This window comes from Eublepharis macularius, chromosome 7 (assembly GCF_028583425.1).
Source record: "Eublepharis macularius isolate TG4126 chromosome 7, MPM_Emac_v1.0, whole genome shotgun sequence".
NCBI lineage: Eukaryota > Metazoa > Chordata > Lepidosauria > Squamata > Eublepharidae > Eublepharis > Eublepharis macularius.
In genome coordinates, this window is record NC_072796.1 from 59,046,891 (window position 1) to 59,065,836 (window position 18,946).

The 18,946-nt window shown below is 38.7% G+C and overlaps 1 protein-coding gene across 1 annotated transcript in view; it reads left to right on the top strand.

Moving 5' to 3' along the window:
* TMX3 (thioredoxin related transmembrane protein 3) overlaps positions 1-17,405 on the top strand; it is a 34,181-nt gene extending 16,776 nt beyond the window's left edge. Inside the window, exons 8-16 of the mRNA XM_054985364.1 lie at positions 14-91; positions 1,517-1,583; positions 2,280-2,378; positions 4,122-4,179; positions 6,124-6,177; positions 7,479-7,535; positions 10,892-11,021; positions 12,771-12,839; positions 14,692-17,405. Coding sequence (XP_054841339.1) covers positions 14-91; positions 1,517-1,583; positions 2,280-2,378; positions 4,122-4,179; positions 6,124-6,177; positions 7,479-7,535; positions 10,892-11,021; positions 12,771-12,839; positions 14,692-14,976 — 897 coding nt within the window. The 3' untranslated portion in view covers positions 14,977-17,405. The remainder of the gene's footprint in view (positions 1-13; positions 92-1,516; positions 1,584-2,279; positions 2,379-4,121; positions 4,180-6,123; positions 6,178-7,478; positions 7,536-10,891; positions 11,022-12,770; positions 12,840-14,691) is intronic.
* The last annotated feature ends 1,541 nt before the right edge of the window (positions 17,406-18,946 follow it).

An 18,946-nucleotide genomic window follows, 5' to 3' on the forward strand; every position in this document is an offset into this window, starting at 1 on the left:
TGTATTTCCACAGGAAAAATACATAGAAGTTGCTTCCGAACTAATTGTTTATACATACTTTTTTTCTGCCTCAGAAGAGGTACTACCTGAGGTAATTTTTTTTATGAATGTATTTGTATTAACACTGAACAATCACATTTTACTACTGGGTCAGTGTTCTCTAAAGCATAATGTAAATAGCTACTTTTATTTGTATTAATCTTACTCTGTGACCTAAAAAAGTCATTTATGTGTGGCAAGAGAACAGCATTCAGCTGTGGCTTTGTGAGGCAAACTCAGTTGATAGCACATGGTATTAAATTTTAAAAGTAGATTATTTCATTGTCTATAGAAGCTGCACTGGTAGAAGTAAGAACAAAGTCATAAATGGACATACAGTGACTGATGGAAGAAATAGAGAGACTTAATTTACTTAATGGGAGGCCACAGCATGATGAGAATGGATGGGTGTACCTGACTTTGTCCCCCCTACCCATCTGCTATTTGATACAATTATAGTGATCATTCTAATTGTTAAGTTCTCCATGAGCTAGCCTACCCCCATATCACCCTTGGACTCCCAGTAAAAAAAACAAGGCCTTTCTCCTTTCCTTTCCCCAACCACTAATTGGCAAAAGGAACATGGCAGTATCTCTTCCTTCATATTTCATAGTTCAGTTCATGATTGTTCAGACTTTCGTGCCTGCAACAGTGTAGAACCAACAGATTTCTTCCATTGTATTGGCATTGGTACCTAGGTAACAACACATCTTGTCTGCTAGTATCCTGGTGCAGCAGAACTTAAGCTAAGACTGCAATTATGTCATAAAGATGGCTACAGTAGACTTTTCTTCCTTACCTAAAGCACTAAACAAATGCTTTCAGGACATCTCATTATATTTTTATTCTTTGGCAGTATAACTGAGTTGTTTCTATGTTGGGAGTATTTTTAGTGACTTCATTATACCCTCAGGATTTGGTGCTCTGTGTGAGTAGCTGCTGTAAGGCTGCTGTAATTGTACACTCCAGGGATCGCCTACTCTGTGCCACCCTGAGATTTCCTTTTCCCTCCATCACTTTCCTTGTTAAAATTTTAAAATATTGAAGAATGGACTCAAGCTATTTCTGTGGCAAACAAAACTGCCACTATGTACTTTTTTTAATGGAAAACAAGTTTTCTTCTCTCAAAAAAAGTGCACCTTAATCTGCACCGGAATATATTTTCCATTGAATTTTATTTAAATGTGTAAACAATAGCTTACTAAACACATCTATTGTATATTTACAACATGGAATCCAAAACCTCCCATTTGTTTGTACCAAGTAGCATTATCCTTTGTTGACTGAAGCCATTAATTTGGAAAATATGAGCAAGAAGAATGAATGCTTTGAAATCTTGAACTTTAAAAACATAAATATTGAGAACGTCTGCATCTTCAGCTTTCTTAGAACTTGAAAACCAATGTGCATACAGTTCAGAAGTATGCAGACAACTAATTTTATATATCGTTAAAACGTTCACTTTCTTCTCTTTCAGTATGTGACACTCCCCGAAATGCCAGCTGTTCTAGTTTTTAAAGACGGTACTTACTTTGTCTATGATGGTAAGTTGAGAAGCACACATATTTGTTGGTATGGTAGACCAGAGTTCAGTTACATGACTGAAATTCAGAGGATTTACTTTTATACATGTAAAGAATTACAACCCTAGTTTTCCTCTGAGCAATCTTCACTTAGTCCATTTAAAAAGTTAGCAGAGTAACCAGTGTTTCCTCTCATTTTCTATTCAGCAATGCAAATATGGTATCATGGTATCATGTATCTTTCACATGCCTCACAGCTAGGTAGATTAGACTTCAAACTAGATTGTTACTGGCATTGTTCGAGTCTTACAAGTGTTTGGGATGTACGAGGCCACCAAGGGTATAGCCTCCTTCTGTAGTATGTTGGAGTATATGTATCTCTCCTAAAATGAAGTACTGAGTGCAGCAAAAAACCCAGTATTTAGTTCTTTCTCTTAACCCTTTCCATGCCCACTTTTCCTGTTACTGGCCAGGGAAACCAGCTTCTTACTTTAAAAAAACCTGGTGCATAAAATTAGTGTTGTATTTCGTACAAAGCTTACATAGATTGTTTAATGTCTCTGAAATGTGACATGCTTTTGCTATATTACAGTTGTGCATAGCATGTAGTTCGTACATAATTTTCATTATGAAGATGTGGCTGTATAGAAGCTTTAAGGAGGATGTCTTTGTTATTAATAAATAATAACTTATCTTCCTCTCTACATATAAAAAAAGAATACGAAGATGGTGACTTGTCATCTTGGATAAACAGAGAGAGATTTCAGGGATATCTTAATGTAGATGGATTTACACTCTATGAGCTCGGAGACACAGGTAAGATGTTACTGTCTTGAAGCTATTGCCATATTTTTATTACACATTTCTGCCTTTAACACGTTTTAAAGAGGGTTTGGTTGCAGGCCCAGCGCTGGTGGGTTGGGAAGGGATGAGGGCAAGGCGACAGAATACACAGAATAACTTTAGCTGGAGTTAAAAGAGGCCTCAGCTTTATTGGTTCACAGCTTGTGGAGCATTGTGATGCATAAGTGCCGGATGCAAACCTCAGCAGACCTGCCTGCCAGCCAATGACCTGCCACACCCATTCAGTCCATCTGCTGAGGGTGAGGGGAACCATAGGATGACAGATGCTGGGATACCACGTGGGTGTATGCCTCTGTGTGGATCCCTTGCCACCTGGGAATGAGGATGCCCCAACAGCCCCTTGAGCTGGGCAAGCACCTTCTCTGCCTCACTTCCAAGATCCCTTAAGGGGATCCCCTTCCTGGCGAAACTGGGCTTGCAGGCCCTGTCTCCCCCCAAAAGGACCCAGGCCCAATGCTCAAACCGCCACAAGAGCCACAAAATGGATCCCACCAAATCTCCTAAAGAAGCGATCAACTTCATAGGCCATCCCAAATGGTTCTGTCCCTCCCCCAACCGTCTTGATCCCAGCTGGACAAGTGCACACCATCCAGAGGGTATAAAGCCTCCAGCCGGAAAGATACATTCAGGTGTGGAATCAGTGCACTCCCTGTTGCCTTTACGTATTGCCACTCCACCTTGGCCAACTTCTGCCTTGCTGGATCCAGGCTATCCAGGCCAGCAGCCCTGCGCCATGAGTGCCACTTGAGCAAGTCTGACCATAGTAGATGCATCTGAGGAAAGTGTCTACAGAGGAGTTCCAGGCCAGCCATCATGGAGTGCTTCAAGTCCAATCCCTTCTATATACACAAGTCATTCTCCTGCAGTTGTAGGAACAGGGCATCATCGGGACCGTGATGCCTGGCATGATGAAGAACCATTAGGACCAAATCCAAAAGCATTCCCCTGATGCCAATCCACGTGATCCTGATGCCCTCCTCCAGTCCCAGCTACTGACCTCATCCGGCTGATAATGTGTAGATGCCCTCCCAGTGAACGATGCTGTGCCCACAAACTCATACCAATTTGTGCCAATCTGCAGAAACTACTAAGAGAAACTTAGTGGGGGGGGGGCCCAACTCCAGATGAATGTAGGTCCAGTAAGCTCCAGACCTCCATCTGCCAATATCCTGAATCCTGGATGATGGAAGGAGTGATTTGTAAACTCCTTGGGTGCAGAAAGGTGGGTATCTATGAGATGAATATGAGCCCATCTGTGGGGAGGGCAGGGTATAAATAGAAATAAATAAATAAGATACCACACAATTCATGTAACCATTATAAATCTACCTGCCTGTGACTTAAACTCTTTTCCCATGCCTGCCAGTTTTTCATAGGCTGGGAATTTCAGGTGTGCAGTTCCCACTGTATTAAAAAATGCTGAAAGGTTCCAAGGTGACTGTAACCCTTTATTCTTCTGAAGGCTGCACACATTAGTTCTTATTTCGCTCTCTTTTTGAGAACTTTCTTAGTGTAATGCAAGATCTTTGCATTACAAGATCTGAGCAGTTTTATGTTTAATGGATTTAATTCTAAACTATATATTGTTGCTGCATTGTGCTTCTTAGGGATAAGGAAAGGTTGAACATGCTATGTAGAGAAAATGGTGTTGTTTAAAGAACTTAAATTGTGTTGCTTCTACCTCTTTTGCTTTAGGCAAACTTGTGGCCATTGCAGTTATTGATGATAAAAAATTTTCTGCTGAACATACAAGGTAAGTGATTTTCTGGGTTAAACAGACCGGAATACAGCATAATAATTGAGTGAAATATTAAAGCACACTTATGCAATCAGAATGTTATCAAGCAATCATGTAGCACCAAATACCAAAAATGCCCACATTAGATGCAAAATACAGTGTATGTTTTAGGAACATCTCAAGATCTGAAGCTGAACAGAAGTTGGGGGTTGGTAAAGAGTTTGGTTTTTTCCAGGCATGGTGAAGTCAGAGGCAGGCCTCTTCAGTGATGAAATACTTGACCTAGTGAATTTGCACAATGTGAGATGTTTCCAAATAAGGAAAAAGAGAGGTTCTGTACAAAGAGCAGCTTTATTTAAGGCAGTCTCTGTGACATTACCAGGTACCAGGCAAAAAGTACTAATTTTAGCACTTTAGTTTGAATGATTTCACCAGAATTTTCTTACTAAAACTGATGTTGCTAGAGCTTTTTTTGTTAGGAGAAATACAATAAGGCAACAGAGTACTGGGTATGAAAATCTCTTGACAATCCAGACATTTGGGACGATGGCCTGATCAACACCTGAGTCAGTTCTATTACTTTACTGTGGCTGGAATTTGTGAAGGCCATGTGCCTGTTCGTCTCCTGCTCACTGTTCATGTGCTTAGGTGTGAGAGGCAAAGATGGATGCTAAAAAATTGAGTTTTAATTGAGTTTTTAAAAAAATTGAGTTTTAAAGAGGACTACTCAGTGTTCAAGATGTCAGTTTGTAATTGCTAGTTTCATGAACAGTTAATTTAGCGAGTCTCAGGTAGCTGTGTTGGTCTGCAGTAGAACAGCAGGATTTGAATCCAGTGGTACCTTAGAGACCAACAAGATTTTCAGGGTTTAAGCTTTTGAGAGTCAAAGCTCTGAAGAAGGGAGGTTTAACTCTTTAAAGTTCATACCCTAAAATCTTGCTGGTCTCTAAGGTGCCACTGGACTCAAATCCTGCTGTTAATTTAGCTAGAAAATCATAATGGATACATGACACACAAGTTACAACTTTTTATTTTATGATGTATTTACTATGTTTTGTCTTGTCCTTTTAAAATCTCAGAGCCGTATACAAGGTTCTCTTCACCCCTTTTATGCTCAGATCTATCCTGTGACAGGGTAGTGGCTGGCTCAGGGCCATTCAGTGTGCTTCATCAAAGAGTGAGATTGCCTAAACCAAATCAGGAATCTCACTTCACCATACAAGCATCATGGTACAAAGCAACTGCTGTTGCTTGGTATGTTGTTTTCCAGTTTACAGCGTCAATCTGATAAACCAATCTGAAAGACCTAAGCCTCTGCCTGGAAAGTCTTGACATATGGAGTTTGAAATACATTTTTTTTAATGATTCTTTTTTATTCTTCTTGGGTTTCGTAATTTTACCATTAACCGAACCAAATATTAGAGCTAGAAACCTAGTTTTGCATTTTTGTTTCGTTTTTTAATTTTAATTTAATTTTAGATTTACAGGTCATCCTGTTCCCAACTAAAGATGTGTGTTTCAGTTTGTAGGCTTGACCTTCAACTTTGTTTTTGTGTTCAGTTGTGGACAAAATGTGCTTTAGTCAGGCTCAATGGTAGAATATTCAAATAGGAACAGGTAAAATGAAATTGAGAGGCAACTAGATTTTCTTAACAGAACAGGACTCACTGGGTTGGTGCTGCTTGGATAGGTCCAGTCACAAAATTAATCTTTTGCTGCACCCCCCTGTAGTCCCTGCAGTGTAACTTCTGAGGGCCAGGAAACCTGTAGGCACTCATGTGATGCTGTGGGAGCAAGGAGTCTGCAGTGGGAAGAAGGGAGTTGGCAAAAGCCCCCTTCTCCCCTTGTGCATGAGTAGATCTGCCTTTCAGCTCACAGAAGAGGGACTGTAGATCCAACCAATTGTTGCAAAAGAGATAGTGTTTAGACTGTAAATCCTGTGAAATCTTTCTTCTGCAGGTTGAAGTCTATTATTCAAGAAGTTGCCAAAGATTACAGAGATCACTTTCATAGGTACGTGTAGATATTTACTAAATGTGTTTCTTGTTTGATCGCACCTAATTAATTTTTCTCTACTCCAGTGCTAAGGGCATTGAGTAAATATTGCAAGCTGAAATATTTTTGATTGTGATGCAAGAAGTCTAGTTTCAGATGTGTAGCTGTGCTTGTTGCAGGAAGGGGTCTTGTAGCACCTTAAAATGAATAGAATTTAATTCTGATGCTAACTTAGTAAATCAAGCATGGTATTCCTTCCCTAGATTTTTCTATCTATTTTATTTCACACTGAATTTTAACATGTGTTTTAAACTCCCTTCAAAATGTTTTTTAACATCTATTGTTGCAAACAAAGCTGAATTAATTTCACAAATTAGCTGTTTGTCAGTTTTGTTCTTCATAGTTCCAATACTGGAGCATGTCTTGCCTTTCGATCACGCACTGATTTGGTTTTCAGATATTACCCACTTGTAACAGTGCATATCCTTAGGGATGTCTTTCTTCTGCACCTGTACAAAATTATTCCTTGTCTTATTGCAGCAGCATACCTTTTCCCATGTCACTAGATGTTTGTCCTTTGGAACCTCAGGATTGAATAGAATATATTTTCTTATTTTTCCCAAGAATATTAATATTACTCATGATTCATTAGACCATTCCCATCATCCCCAATCCCCTTACCTGGAAGCAGCAGCATTTACTATTCTGTTGGCATTGACATGATGTAAGGAAGGTCTGTCTGGGTCTCTCTTGTTTTTTTTTTTTACTTTTTCTTCCCTTTCCTTAGCCTTCAGCAGCAGAAATGGGGAGACAATAAGATAGAAGTATGGTTTCTTCTTTTCTGGTACCTGAGACACTGGCACCACCAATTTGTCTTGAACTTTGGGATTTCTGATTTTTTTCCGTTTCTGTTTTGTGTTTTGATAATATTGCGGAGATAAACATTATGCTTGCTCACCATTTTTGAATGCTAAATTTGTTCATATAAGATAAGGATGTAGGGATAAATTCCATTAAGAAGTAGTTTGGATATCTTTGTCACTGTAAGATGTACAAATATACTATGTTCTATTAAATATTGAGCAACAATAGGATTTGTTTGATTATGGAATTTATGATTTTCATCAAAAGTTATCCTCAATTTAACAGAATTAAGCTAAAAGTAAATTGCTGTGTGGCTTGTCAATTTCAATTGAAAAGTTTAATAATCTTACCTATATATTCAAAAGGGCATTTCAGAGCATTTGTTATGTATACGGTTTTTGAACTTGGCAGAAATAGTCCAGGAAAAACAATGTTAACAACTTTATATTTGACAGGAACTTCCAATTTGGCCATATGGATGGAAATGAATACATTAATAGTCTACTAATGGAGTAAGTGCATTATTTCTTGAGGTTACATGCTTTGTGTAGACTGTAATTCCTGTTTGAAAAATTGACGAAGACTCAAAAACTGACCTTGCATATAGTTCAAGGCAGTGAGCGCTACACAGTTGATTTCATTTGCAGGATAGCTTGTGTTATGAGATGCTTGTGTTACCATGTTTTATTTGAAAAACTTTCTAATGATTTGACTGCACCAAAGTGGCTGTCGTGCTCTGAATTTGTGTGTGTTGTTTGCATTTGTGCACTTAAATGATGCAAACCCTTTTTATATAGGAATAACATGAGACAAAAGCTGTAGTTTTCAGCACTTTTATGTATAATTTTTTCCACCAGATGGCAGCAGTAGATAGAAAATGGAACATAAGAATGGGAGCTAGGCCCTGAAAACAAAACTGCTGGCCCGCTGCTGTAAAATATAAAAATCGTACACCCTTTGAGGAGAAAAACATAACAGTATTTTTATAACGTTTTTTTCATGCTTGAAAAAACTTGATTTGTACTGCTGTTTTATAGTCATACAAGCTTTTACATATACAGTATAGTTGGGGGTCGGGGTTAGGAGAAGAGTACAAAGCCCTCCAATTTGTGTTTTAGAAAAGATCAGAAAGTCATCTCCCGTTCTGAACTCTTATGCCAGGGGAAATGGTCTTCTCCGGTTCTAATCAGCAACAGAAATTATGCTAGGCTTTATGCTGAGTACGGATTGCTTTTACCTTTGCTTCCATGGGGAGCCAAGGGATTAGAATGTTTTGGACCTTGCCGTCATTGTAGACTACAGTAAGACCAACTCTCCCTGACTTGGTCTGTTTGAGAAACTGCAGTTGCACAGTTGACTACACCCTTCTCAGTATGTGGCTTAAGTAATACCTCATTAGACAGGTGAAGGCTATGTCATGGAGCTATGGTTCAGTGGTAGAGCATCTTCTTTACATAAAGAAGGTCCCAGATTCAAGCTCTGATAAAAGGCCTCTACCTGAGACCTGGAGAGCTGCTGCCACTTTGAGTAGACAATAATGGCCTTAATAGTTAGGGTTACCAGCCCCTGGTGGGGGCAGGGGATCCCCCATTCCCAGCCTCCACTTCCCATCACCTCTCACCTGGGAAAATACATGAGCAGGCCAAGAAATCCCTGGAACTTGCTCCTGCATGCCCCGGAACAAATCTGCATTATTCCAGGAATGATGTCATTCCCTGTGCAACACAGAAGCATTCCAGAGCGTGCTTGTGCTGTGTGCATGCATGAGGTATGTCCTCCCATTGTGACCCGCTGCAATCCTCCCATCCTCCGCTGTGAGCCCCTGGGGACCTGGCAACCATACTAGTCATATGACTCAGTATAATACAGCTTCATGAATATGTGAGCATTAATATAGTGGAAAGGTTTGCTGGGAAAGGAGAAAGTTAAGAGTCAACCTCAGTAAATGAAAAGTATATGGCTTGTATCTATTGCCTGCTGCAAGCAAAGCTTACAGGTACACATTCTTCCACTGTAGTCCACTGTGTCTCCCAGAAACACTACCCCGGTGTACAAGAGATCTTTAACGACACTGAGCATTCTCCTTTTCTAGCAAAAGTGTTTTGGTAACCAAAATCACCAAGTCAATAAGATCCATCCAATAAGATCCAACCCCAAGACTTAAGATTTCTCGTGCATTCTCTACTTGTAATTATGCCCCCATCCCCTATTCAGAAATGAATCCGGCAAACTTTGTCCAGTTTCAACATATCTAGCTCTTTTTCAGAGATAAACATGGAATAAGTTCCGTGTGACTGTAAGCTCTATGTCCCTACAAGATAGTTAAATGTGAGGGATCATTGGCATGCAAATGTGTAATCCTGTAAAGCCTCTTTTACATATTATAGCAAATGAGGTAGCAGGGAGACCCCTGGAGGACTTTGCAGAGAATGTCCTGTGCACAAGATCTGCAGTTAAACACAATTTTTAAACTTTTTGCAAGAAATGATTTAAATTAAGAGGGGCAGGATATGAATAGGTTAAGTTCCAACAGTCATCTCCCTAGAACCTTATGGTCAGCTTGTATGTGAGAGGAAAGTCTTAACAGGACCAACAGGTTACAATTTCCATTCTTAAGAAAAAGCATTAGTATGTGTACAAGGGAGGGACCCGCAAGGACTTGTGGGGGGCTTCCCCTCTCTCACTATCTCCTCTTTGAAAGCGCTCATAGGTTCTCACTTTTTCTTCTCTCCTTCCCACCCACAAGTTGACCTACCTTTATTTTATTTTTAAAAACTTGTTATGCCATTATTCCAAGGTGGCAAACATAAATATATTGAAACATTTGAACGTTAAAACAGCATTTAAAATAATACATAAAATAATTCAATACAAACATAAACAACATGAAAACCAGGGAAGAGAGCCAGTAACAGTTACTTATTTTCTCCCTTCAGTTTTCCTTCCTTGCCTTCCCCTGACAGCCTCTTCCTGTGAAAAGTCTGACCAAGTAGGCCTCTAGACCAGATCCAGTTGTATGGTGAAGAACCCACAAGGAAATGTGAGGGGCACCTTAGTTTCCCCTGTATCCCTTTCCCCACACTATTTCCTATTTCTCTGCTCCTGGCAGCCCCATATCCTCACCTTTCCATGCATCCTTCTCCTCACCGATCCAATTTTTAGTTGCTAATTTTATCATTTATTCACTATATTTATTTCTTGCCTTTCTCCACAATGTGAGCCCAAAGCAAGTTACTTCATTCTTTTACACTTTATCTTCACAATTAACCCTGTGAGTTAGATTAGGCAGAGTGTGTTTGATTGGCCCAAGGTCACCCCGCAAGCATCCATGGCAGAGTGCAGATTAGAACCTAGGTCTTTCATATCCTAGTCTAAAACTCTTACATCACACTGGCCTTTGTGTGGTGAAATCTGTTGAACCATAGTGAGCAGCCAGGTGATTCATGGAACTCACCTGGTATCAAGTTGCTGATGATTGCTGGTGGACCTGATCCTGGTAAGTTTGCCTTTAAAGGCCAAACCAGCCCTGAAAATAACCCTGCTCCCTCCTCTTTCCCTTACTGACATAAACTAAGGTTTAAAGGTTGGCAGTACCACAGAGGGCATTTGTTTCTTAAAGGTTATAACCCCGCCCAGTGTTTTTTTTTTGTTTTGTATTTTAGATTTCAGATTTTTCTGAAAACCTGGGGCTTTTCTCAGGTGTGTAGAAAGATCTTTTGTCTGTTCATGGCTCCAGTCTCTGGATTTGACTATCCACAGATTTAACTATGTTAAGAATTAAATATATTGATTTTATTAAAATTAATACAGTAAATACTAATGAGGATTTTTCTTTTTAAGTTTCTTAAGTTGTTTGATTTAATTTCAGTGATTTGAAAATTCCTACTGTTGTTGTATTGAACACATCCAATCAGCAATATTTCCTGCCTAATAAACCCATTGAGAACTCTGAAGATATGGTACAATTCATTAATGAGATCTTGGAAGGCACTGTAGAAGTAAGTAGTTCCCTGTTATTCCAAATCTATTGGTAGTATTTTGCATTCCTTGAAAATAGCTACTGATTATTAGGTTATCTAGTTTCTCCCCTCTTGTTTGAAGGACTTTGTCTCTGTGTATGTTTTCAAGTGTCTTCAAACACACAGTCTGTCATGGAGCTTCCCTAACAACACTGAACAGATTGTGAGTTTTATAGCATAGTTTCACAAATAACTAGACATGGGCACGAACAGAAAAAAAAAACTGAACATGGTGTTCATTGTTCGTTGCCACAAACAACGAACAACAAACATGACCTGTTCACAAACATGTTCATTGTTCGTGGGGGCCAGCAAGATCCCTACCACACCACTCCCAGAAACCCTACCTCAGCAGGCAGCAGGAAATGTACCAATAATAAATAATAGTTTGGCCCCAGAGCCTGGCAGCAGCCCTGGAACCTAAAGGGGTAGATCTCTACCGCACCACTCCCAGAAACCTTACCTGAGTAGGCAGTAGGAAAGGTACCAGCAATAAATATAATAGCTTGGCCACCAAAGCCTGGCAGCCCTGGAACTTGAAGAGGTAGATCCCTATCCCACCACTCACAAAGAAAATTCAAGCTCCAATGCACTCTCCCTGTCTCTTTCTCAATATACCAACAACAACTGTCTCTCCCTCTCCACTGTCTACAAAACCAGAGCTGGGAGCCCCCCTGCTCTTTGCTTACAAGTAAGAAATTTGGAGCTCCACACTTGAAAGGAAGACCTGCCTATCAAGCTAAATTTGGCTTAGATTGGGGTTTCCAAGGCAATAGCAGGAGTTCAGACAGAGTTCAGGCAGTCCCTGCCTCTGGTTGCCAAGGGAATTGATTGCAGGTGCCAGACTGTCTGGCTTGATGAACAGCAATGAACAACAAAGGAGGCTTGCAATGACCACCTGTTCGTTTAGAATGGGGCCTCACAAACAGCTTGTTCACGAGCAGCCGATTGGGCTGTTCGTGGCTTTTTTTAGTTCGTATTGCTGTTTGTGCCCATCTCTACTAAGAACACATTGAACCATGGGGAGATTTTAGGAATGTTCTAAAGAATGGATACTGAAGGCTAGATGTCACATAGAAAATCCATGATCAAGATCTTCCACACCTTTTAAAAAACAAAAACAAACTAAATGCAGCCACAGAGAAGAGGACAAATCTGATCAGACGGCTTCAGTGCAGCTTAAGGTTAGTAGATTTCCCTTTCCCTTGAACTGTTTTCTTGATATATTGCTACTGTCCTCAGAAACTGCTGTTTATTGGGGAATGGGGTAGATACAGGGCCCTATATATGATGGCCCTGATTTCCTCCTCCCCAACCTACTTTTAACTTTCTAAAAAGTTTGCATGATATACAGATCACATAATATCCTGCACATTGTCCAGTTTGACCCTGAGATGTTGATAAGACGCTTGTTTTAGATCTGTATTGGATTTTTGCTTGTTTAGGTACAGTAATTTTGCTGCATGTATGTGTGGAGATTGTGTTTCACAGGAAGTAGTGAAGCTCTTGTTTTTGATATAACTTCAAAGCATAGATGAATTTTGGGAAGTGCAGATTTCCTATCTTTAGAAGGTAATTTTCTCTTTCATTGCAAAAAACTGGTAACTAGTAATTTTTTCTTGGGGAAGTCAAGCTACAAAGCAAATAAAGAACAAAAAAATAAAATGTAAACATAATCTGACATACAAGTGAATCATGCTGATCTCTACTTTCCCTTCTGAAATTCAGGCACAAGGTGGAGATGGAATTCTTCAACGAATCAAGAGAATAATTTATGATGCCAAGTCTACTGTGGGAGTAAGTAAAAATCCTGCACACAGTTAGATTCCATATCTATCAAATTCAAAAGTAATGCTTGGCAAGAGTTGCACTAGTCAGAATAAATTGAACTGTGCTTTTCATTTAATCACATACTTCTGGATATTGAAGCTCTTTTGAAATTAGTTGATTTCAGCATACAGACTTTTTTTTTTTTTTGAAAAACAGATTTCATATCATATAAAACGTGGTGTTGAGAATAGTTGGATGGTCTCTGAATGTATCATAAATAAGGCTCCGGATGTAATTGAAAGCTGGAGCTCAGAGTTGCTGCCAGAACCAGCCTTCTCTTGGCAAGTCATTCAGTCACATCTTAGTGTCTAGTGGATCAGTGCCATTTCACTATGAGTCTTCATGACTCTGATCCATGTTCCCAGCCCCGCCAGGCTTATGAGAACATGCTGCCTGCAATTCACATTGTGAGCAGTGCTGGATATTAGTGCTGGACAGGAATAATATGTGCTGAGGTTTGTGCCCAAATTTTCCAGCCTGCTGAGCTTACCTTCTGTATGTTTGTGCACCAAGTGAACGTTCTCATGGAAACATGGGCATAAATTTTGAATCTCCCCAAAAAGCTGTCGTGCCAAAATTGAGTTACGTAGAACTGTGAAAGCCTCCACAGAGCCTTCCTCCACATGCATTCATATGGGGGAAGTCATTCTTGCACAGATACTCTTAACAAATTTTGTGTGAATGTGCCTTAACGTAAACTTAAGATGATTGTTATGACTCAAAACTTTGGGAAACTACATGCAGTAAGTCAGTGTACAATATGGATGGTAGGAAATCAAATAATTTTAGAGTTAGTATTCATATATTAAAGTTGTTTCTAAACAAAGTTAAGTCCATAAAATTACAAATACAGAGGAGCTATGATTCATCTTCACCACTTTAATAAGTGTGAGTTAATTGTTCCTAAGTCTTAGTGAACCAGCAACTAACACCTTTTCTCTCAGATCCACTTTATATTTTACATGCCACCTCTGAAAATATGCCACAAAACTGCAGGCCAAATAGTAATCATCAATTTTTGGAAGGAATCGGAAACTTTTTCTCAGCTTCCACTTCATCAGCCCACCACACCACTGTATTATTTTGCGCATAGATGTGTGAATATCCCTAAATAGGAATTAGGGTAGGGTTAGGAGGAAAACAGCAGACTCTCCCCTCCCCGTCCTCAGTAACAGCCAGCTAATCTTGCTAGGAACTCTCTCTAGCAACATAGGATCCGTACCTACTGGAACAAGGGTTTTTGTTTCTTCCCCTTCACTCAAGCCTAATGCTTGTTTGGGTGCCAGACTTTAGAGGACAGGGGAGCAGGGAGCAAGGATTCCTTTATCTTTTTCTGATGAGAAAATTAAGTGGGAAGTGTAAGAAAAGTGGAAAAAGACAGGGCTAAAGTCGTCTACTTTTATTTGCTTCCACCCCTTCTCCTGCATAACTTTTTCCAAGTCCCCGTTTGCAACATATGAAAGCTTTTATTACTTACTTACTAACTTACATTATATCCCTTCTTTCTCCCCAAGGGGGACCCAAAGCAGCTTATAGCCTCTTCTTCCTCCTCTATCCTCACAGCTGTGTGAGGTAGGTTAGGTGGCTATTGAATATCAAGATTATAACATTCCCTCACACAGAGGGACTTTAAACTTTCTAATGAAACGAGTTTGATTTCTACTTTTTATAAACGTGTTAGCATTTTAAATGGAATTTAGCATTGCCAGTCTCTTAAAGAAGTAAATGATCAAAGGCTTGTGCAGTGAGGAGAAGTCCCTTATGTGGAGTACTTCACTTGTCATACAAGTATCATTGATGGGTGGTTATTCTCCAACAGTCTGTTTTCAAGAGTTCCCCACTTCTGGGCTGCTTTCTCTTTGGCCTGCCACTGGGTGTCATTAGCATCATGTGTTACGGAATTTGTACTGCTGACACCGAGGGAGGCGCAGGAGAAGCAGAACCATTGACAGAGGAAACAGCAGGCAGGGAACTGACTGATGAAGGCACTGAAGGCACTGATGAAGGCACAGAAGAAGAACAAGAGGGGACCGCTGAAGAAGCCATAGAACTTGCAAGCGGAGAGCAAGAACAGAAAACTATATTGGAAAAGAAAAAAGACTAAACTGGTAGTTAAACAGTTTCTCTGTAGAATTTCAAAATAGAGACTTATTTATTGAATTCAGCCATTTACATACGACCTTCAGAGATGAGGACTTTTATCAGTTTATTTGCATGCTTTCAAAATATCTTGGCTTGTGAGAAGGACTGGTGGGAGCTTGGGTTTTGAAGTCTCATTCTTAGCTTGCTGAAAAAACCAAATTAAGGAATATACCTGGGCAATTTTACATGGATATCATGACTTAATTATGTGTTAGTGTTTCCAGACTCCATTGGACAACAGATGTTCCTTTTCTGGAGCCTGCTCTGAATTGAAACAGTATGACCAAAGGAAACAAAATTCATATGTATAAAACCCTCATGTGAAATCTGTAAATATAACTGAGGTTTTGAAACTTCTTATTGGGAAACATGCATTGAAAATGTTACAAAACGTATTTTTACTTGAATTATGGTAGATTTTGAAAAGCAGTTTCTTGCTGTTTCCCTAGAACTCCATTTAATACAAGTTTTAAAATGATTAAATTTGCATTTGCCTACTCCTTTTAATAAAGTGAAAAATGTTGCAGATTTTAAAACTCATTGATTTCTGTATTTTACTTTAAAAACAAGGGGTGTTTCCTTGTAGAGGAAATAGTTCTTAAATCCCAAGTACTTGAACAAACCCATGGGCTCTGTTTGCTCATGGAGTCATTAGATGAAAGCTCAGTATGGGTCTATGTGCACACTGTGTACGTGGTTCTATGACAACAAGCCTTCCAGTGCATCATAATATTCAATCTTGTTACATAGTTGGTGCCTACCAGTGAAAAACATGTATTTAAACAAATATTAACTTGTTAACATGGGTATCTACAGTGATGTCTCTACTGACTACAGGCTCTTGACTGGAGGGAAAGTTAATTATCTCTAGCACTGTTAACATTTATAGAAAAGGGAGTATTTGTCAGCATAATGTGTTTTTTATTAGCTGTTTAATCATATAATGCATCTCTGATACTGCCCCATGACATTGAAAGAGACTAAGCTCTCTTCAGAGTTAGGGTCTCCTGGGATAAGCCATAAGATGGTGTTGGGAGTATTGATACCATGGTGATTGCCATAGCAACCAAGCCTGTGCTGCTCATTTCCAGGACTAAGGCTGTCACATTTGGTTGTTAAACTATAAAACATAAAAGCTTTTCAGCTTGTTGATCACTATACAACATTTTGATATAATGTGGATATCCTCCATATCAGGCAGCTCAATATAGTTGTTATATATGTATTCTATTCTAAAGAAATTTTATGCTTGAATAGATTTTTTTTTAAATAAAGAGACTGGTTAACTTGCACAAAAAGTAGAAGCTTGCTTTTTCTGTAGAATCCAAAATCCAATAATAACTAGTGAAGCAACTTGTAATGCAGCCCAAATTAAGAAGCTCTTCTAACTTAAGAAATGTTGTGAAACCATCCTGCCAGTGGCTTTGTTACTTTCAAAATGCATAGTGGTTATTATTATTATTATTATTATTATTTAGTAAGGATATCTTTTTATTTCATTGAGAAGAGGAAATGATTTTGATAAAGGTAAACATTGCTTTGCAGAAGAAGAAACATGAGAACTACAATTATTCTCTTCCCCCAAGAGGGAACTACTATTTGTTTATTTTTTCATTTATGGTTCAAAGAAATGTTTGTGACAGTTTGTATTATTTACATTTTTATCTTTTACATATAAGCCAGGTTGCTTCAGTTGTGAATATATCAAAAGAACAAGGTTCTTTTAGAAGCATTTTTGTTTCCAGAATTCGTGAGATGTCATTCCAGTCTTGTCTTGTACCCACAGTTAGCGTTGAGGACCTGCTTCCTAGAGCCTAAATTCTCTGTGGCAGTAAGGCAGGCTTCAGATGGTGTACCTTTTATTGCTTTTACATATTCTTTAGGAAAGCAGTTTTAAATAAGGGTGGCTTACGACTCCTAACTCTTATTTCATATTCTTTTAAAAAATCTTGAAGTTCTTAATTAGATATTTGTTCCCATAGCTGCAGGTTGCAGCCAAATTCTGTTCCGGTTCTAAAAGGGTGCACATTCGAAGAGAACAAATCCTTCTAGTACTATTTCGAATTATATAGTGTTCAGCAAGTAGATTTTGAGTGGTTTGACCAGTGGCAAGATATGTATTTGCCATTCTGCTTATGGTCAAACTACTTACTGTTACCCAAACTGAAATCTTTTTACCGCTTTCTTCCATATACATGACATCATAGTTAACTCTACTTTAAATGATGCTTCCCTGTTATTTTTTTATCATTTAAAATGCTTCACACAGAGAGGGATAGTTATTTTAACGTGAATGAATGGAAGTGCTCTGACTTCTGATCTTTGTTCTACCTTACTGGATTCTTCAAGTGTAAATGTGTTTTTCTACTACAATAAAAAATTAAACATTTGTTTTCATTTCTTGGTACTTCTGGGTCACGTGTGGCCGGATACAAATTTCTTAAAAGGTATTTCCTAGAACAGTTCTTGTTCATCATAGACAGGATTGGATTCCTAAGAGTTTTCAAGCTGCTGTCTGCACTTCTTGCCTATCTCCTTATTTTCTTTTTGTGCTCAATACATACACCTTTTTCATATAGTGGTCTTCACTTTCTTTAAATAATACTGAGAGAAGATAAAGATTTACAGACAAGGCTAGAATAGATAAATATATAATCTCTTATTAAGAGTGATCCACATATGCATTATAGTGTATTGAGATGCAAGTGTTACATGGAGAGTCAGCAAGTACACTGCCATGAAACTTCTGTGTAGTTTTGCAACAAGATCACAAGTTGCAACATTTCCAGGCAATCCAAAGGTTGTTAAATGACTGTGATCCCTTAGCTGCAGAACTACTGGATCACTGTCTTGACTATTCTGTGCCCCTCACTTGCCTCCTACCATAAAGAGAATACATCCTTACCTTACATTTGGTGGTGGTGCTGCAGAATGCGTGTATGTCCTTGTTTCAAGGATGTTAGAACCAGTCTTCTGGAGCAAAAAATTGTACGACTAATTTCATGTGAGTGAGGAAACTTCAGATTTGTTTCTGTAAATGCAGTACTCTACCTTATCCTGGCTAAGGGGGAAAATGCCAAAAGAGACTTTCTGAATGCCATATGATCATCACAAAGAAAATACACTGCTATTGGGAGGGAGAATTTGAATGTGTAATATTTGTGTAATATACAGTTTATGCAACATAGTTATGGATGGCATGAAATATCTCCTTTGGGAATATAAAGACAAGATTCAAGATTTGTTAAAACACAAATTTTGTTCCTACTCTGTAAGATTTATTTATTTTGGTAAGATACTCCTTTTTTATAATTGACATTTTTATTTGACCTTTAGAATTGTCTCTAGAATTGTAGCTTGAAATGCACCTTACCTTGTCAGCAACGTAAGTGATGCAAGCAATGATGAAATCTTTGATTAATGCATAGTTCCCTCCTGCATGCACATACGACTTTGGATCACTGACTTAGGTGCAATGGGGTTAGAAATCTAGAAATGATCAGTGCACCCCATATTACCATCTCAATAGTGAGATTTCTTTGGCTTGCTATAAGAATTAGTGACTACAAGATTTAAGCTCTGGAGAGATGACTGATTTCGGATTGTGTTTTGCATTTTGTGAATCCAAATACTGATTTTGTTTTACTTTATTTTATGCCAATAAATGTACTGACTGACAGAAGAATATGGGAGGATAGTTATAGCAAAGTGTTAAATAGGATTCCAATATTCAAGTGGTCTGGTAGGCATTACATTATGGTACATTATCCCTTTTATTAGGCAAGGTAATAGCTAGACTTCTCATGTAAAAATTTCTCTAGTATAGCACCTTTCCAAAATACAGCATTTTGCACAAAATTTACACTACTTGAACAGAGGTGTACACCAAGAAAACTTTTGTTTTAATTTTGGATCTGGGATTCAGGATGGTG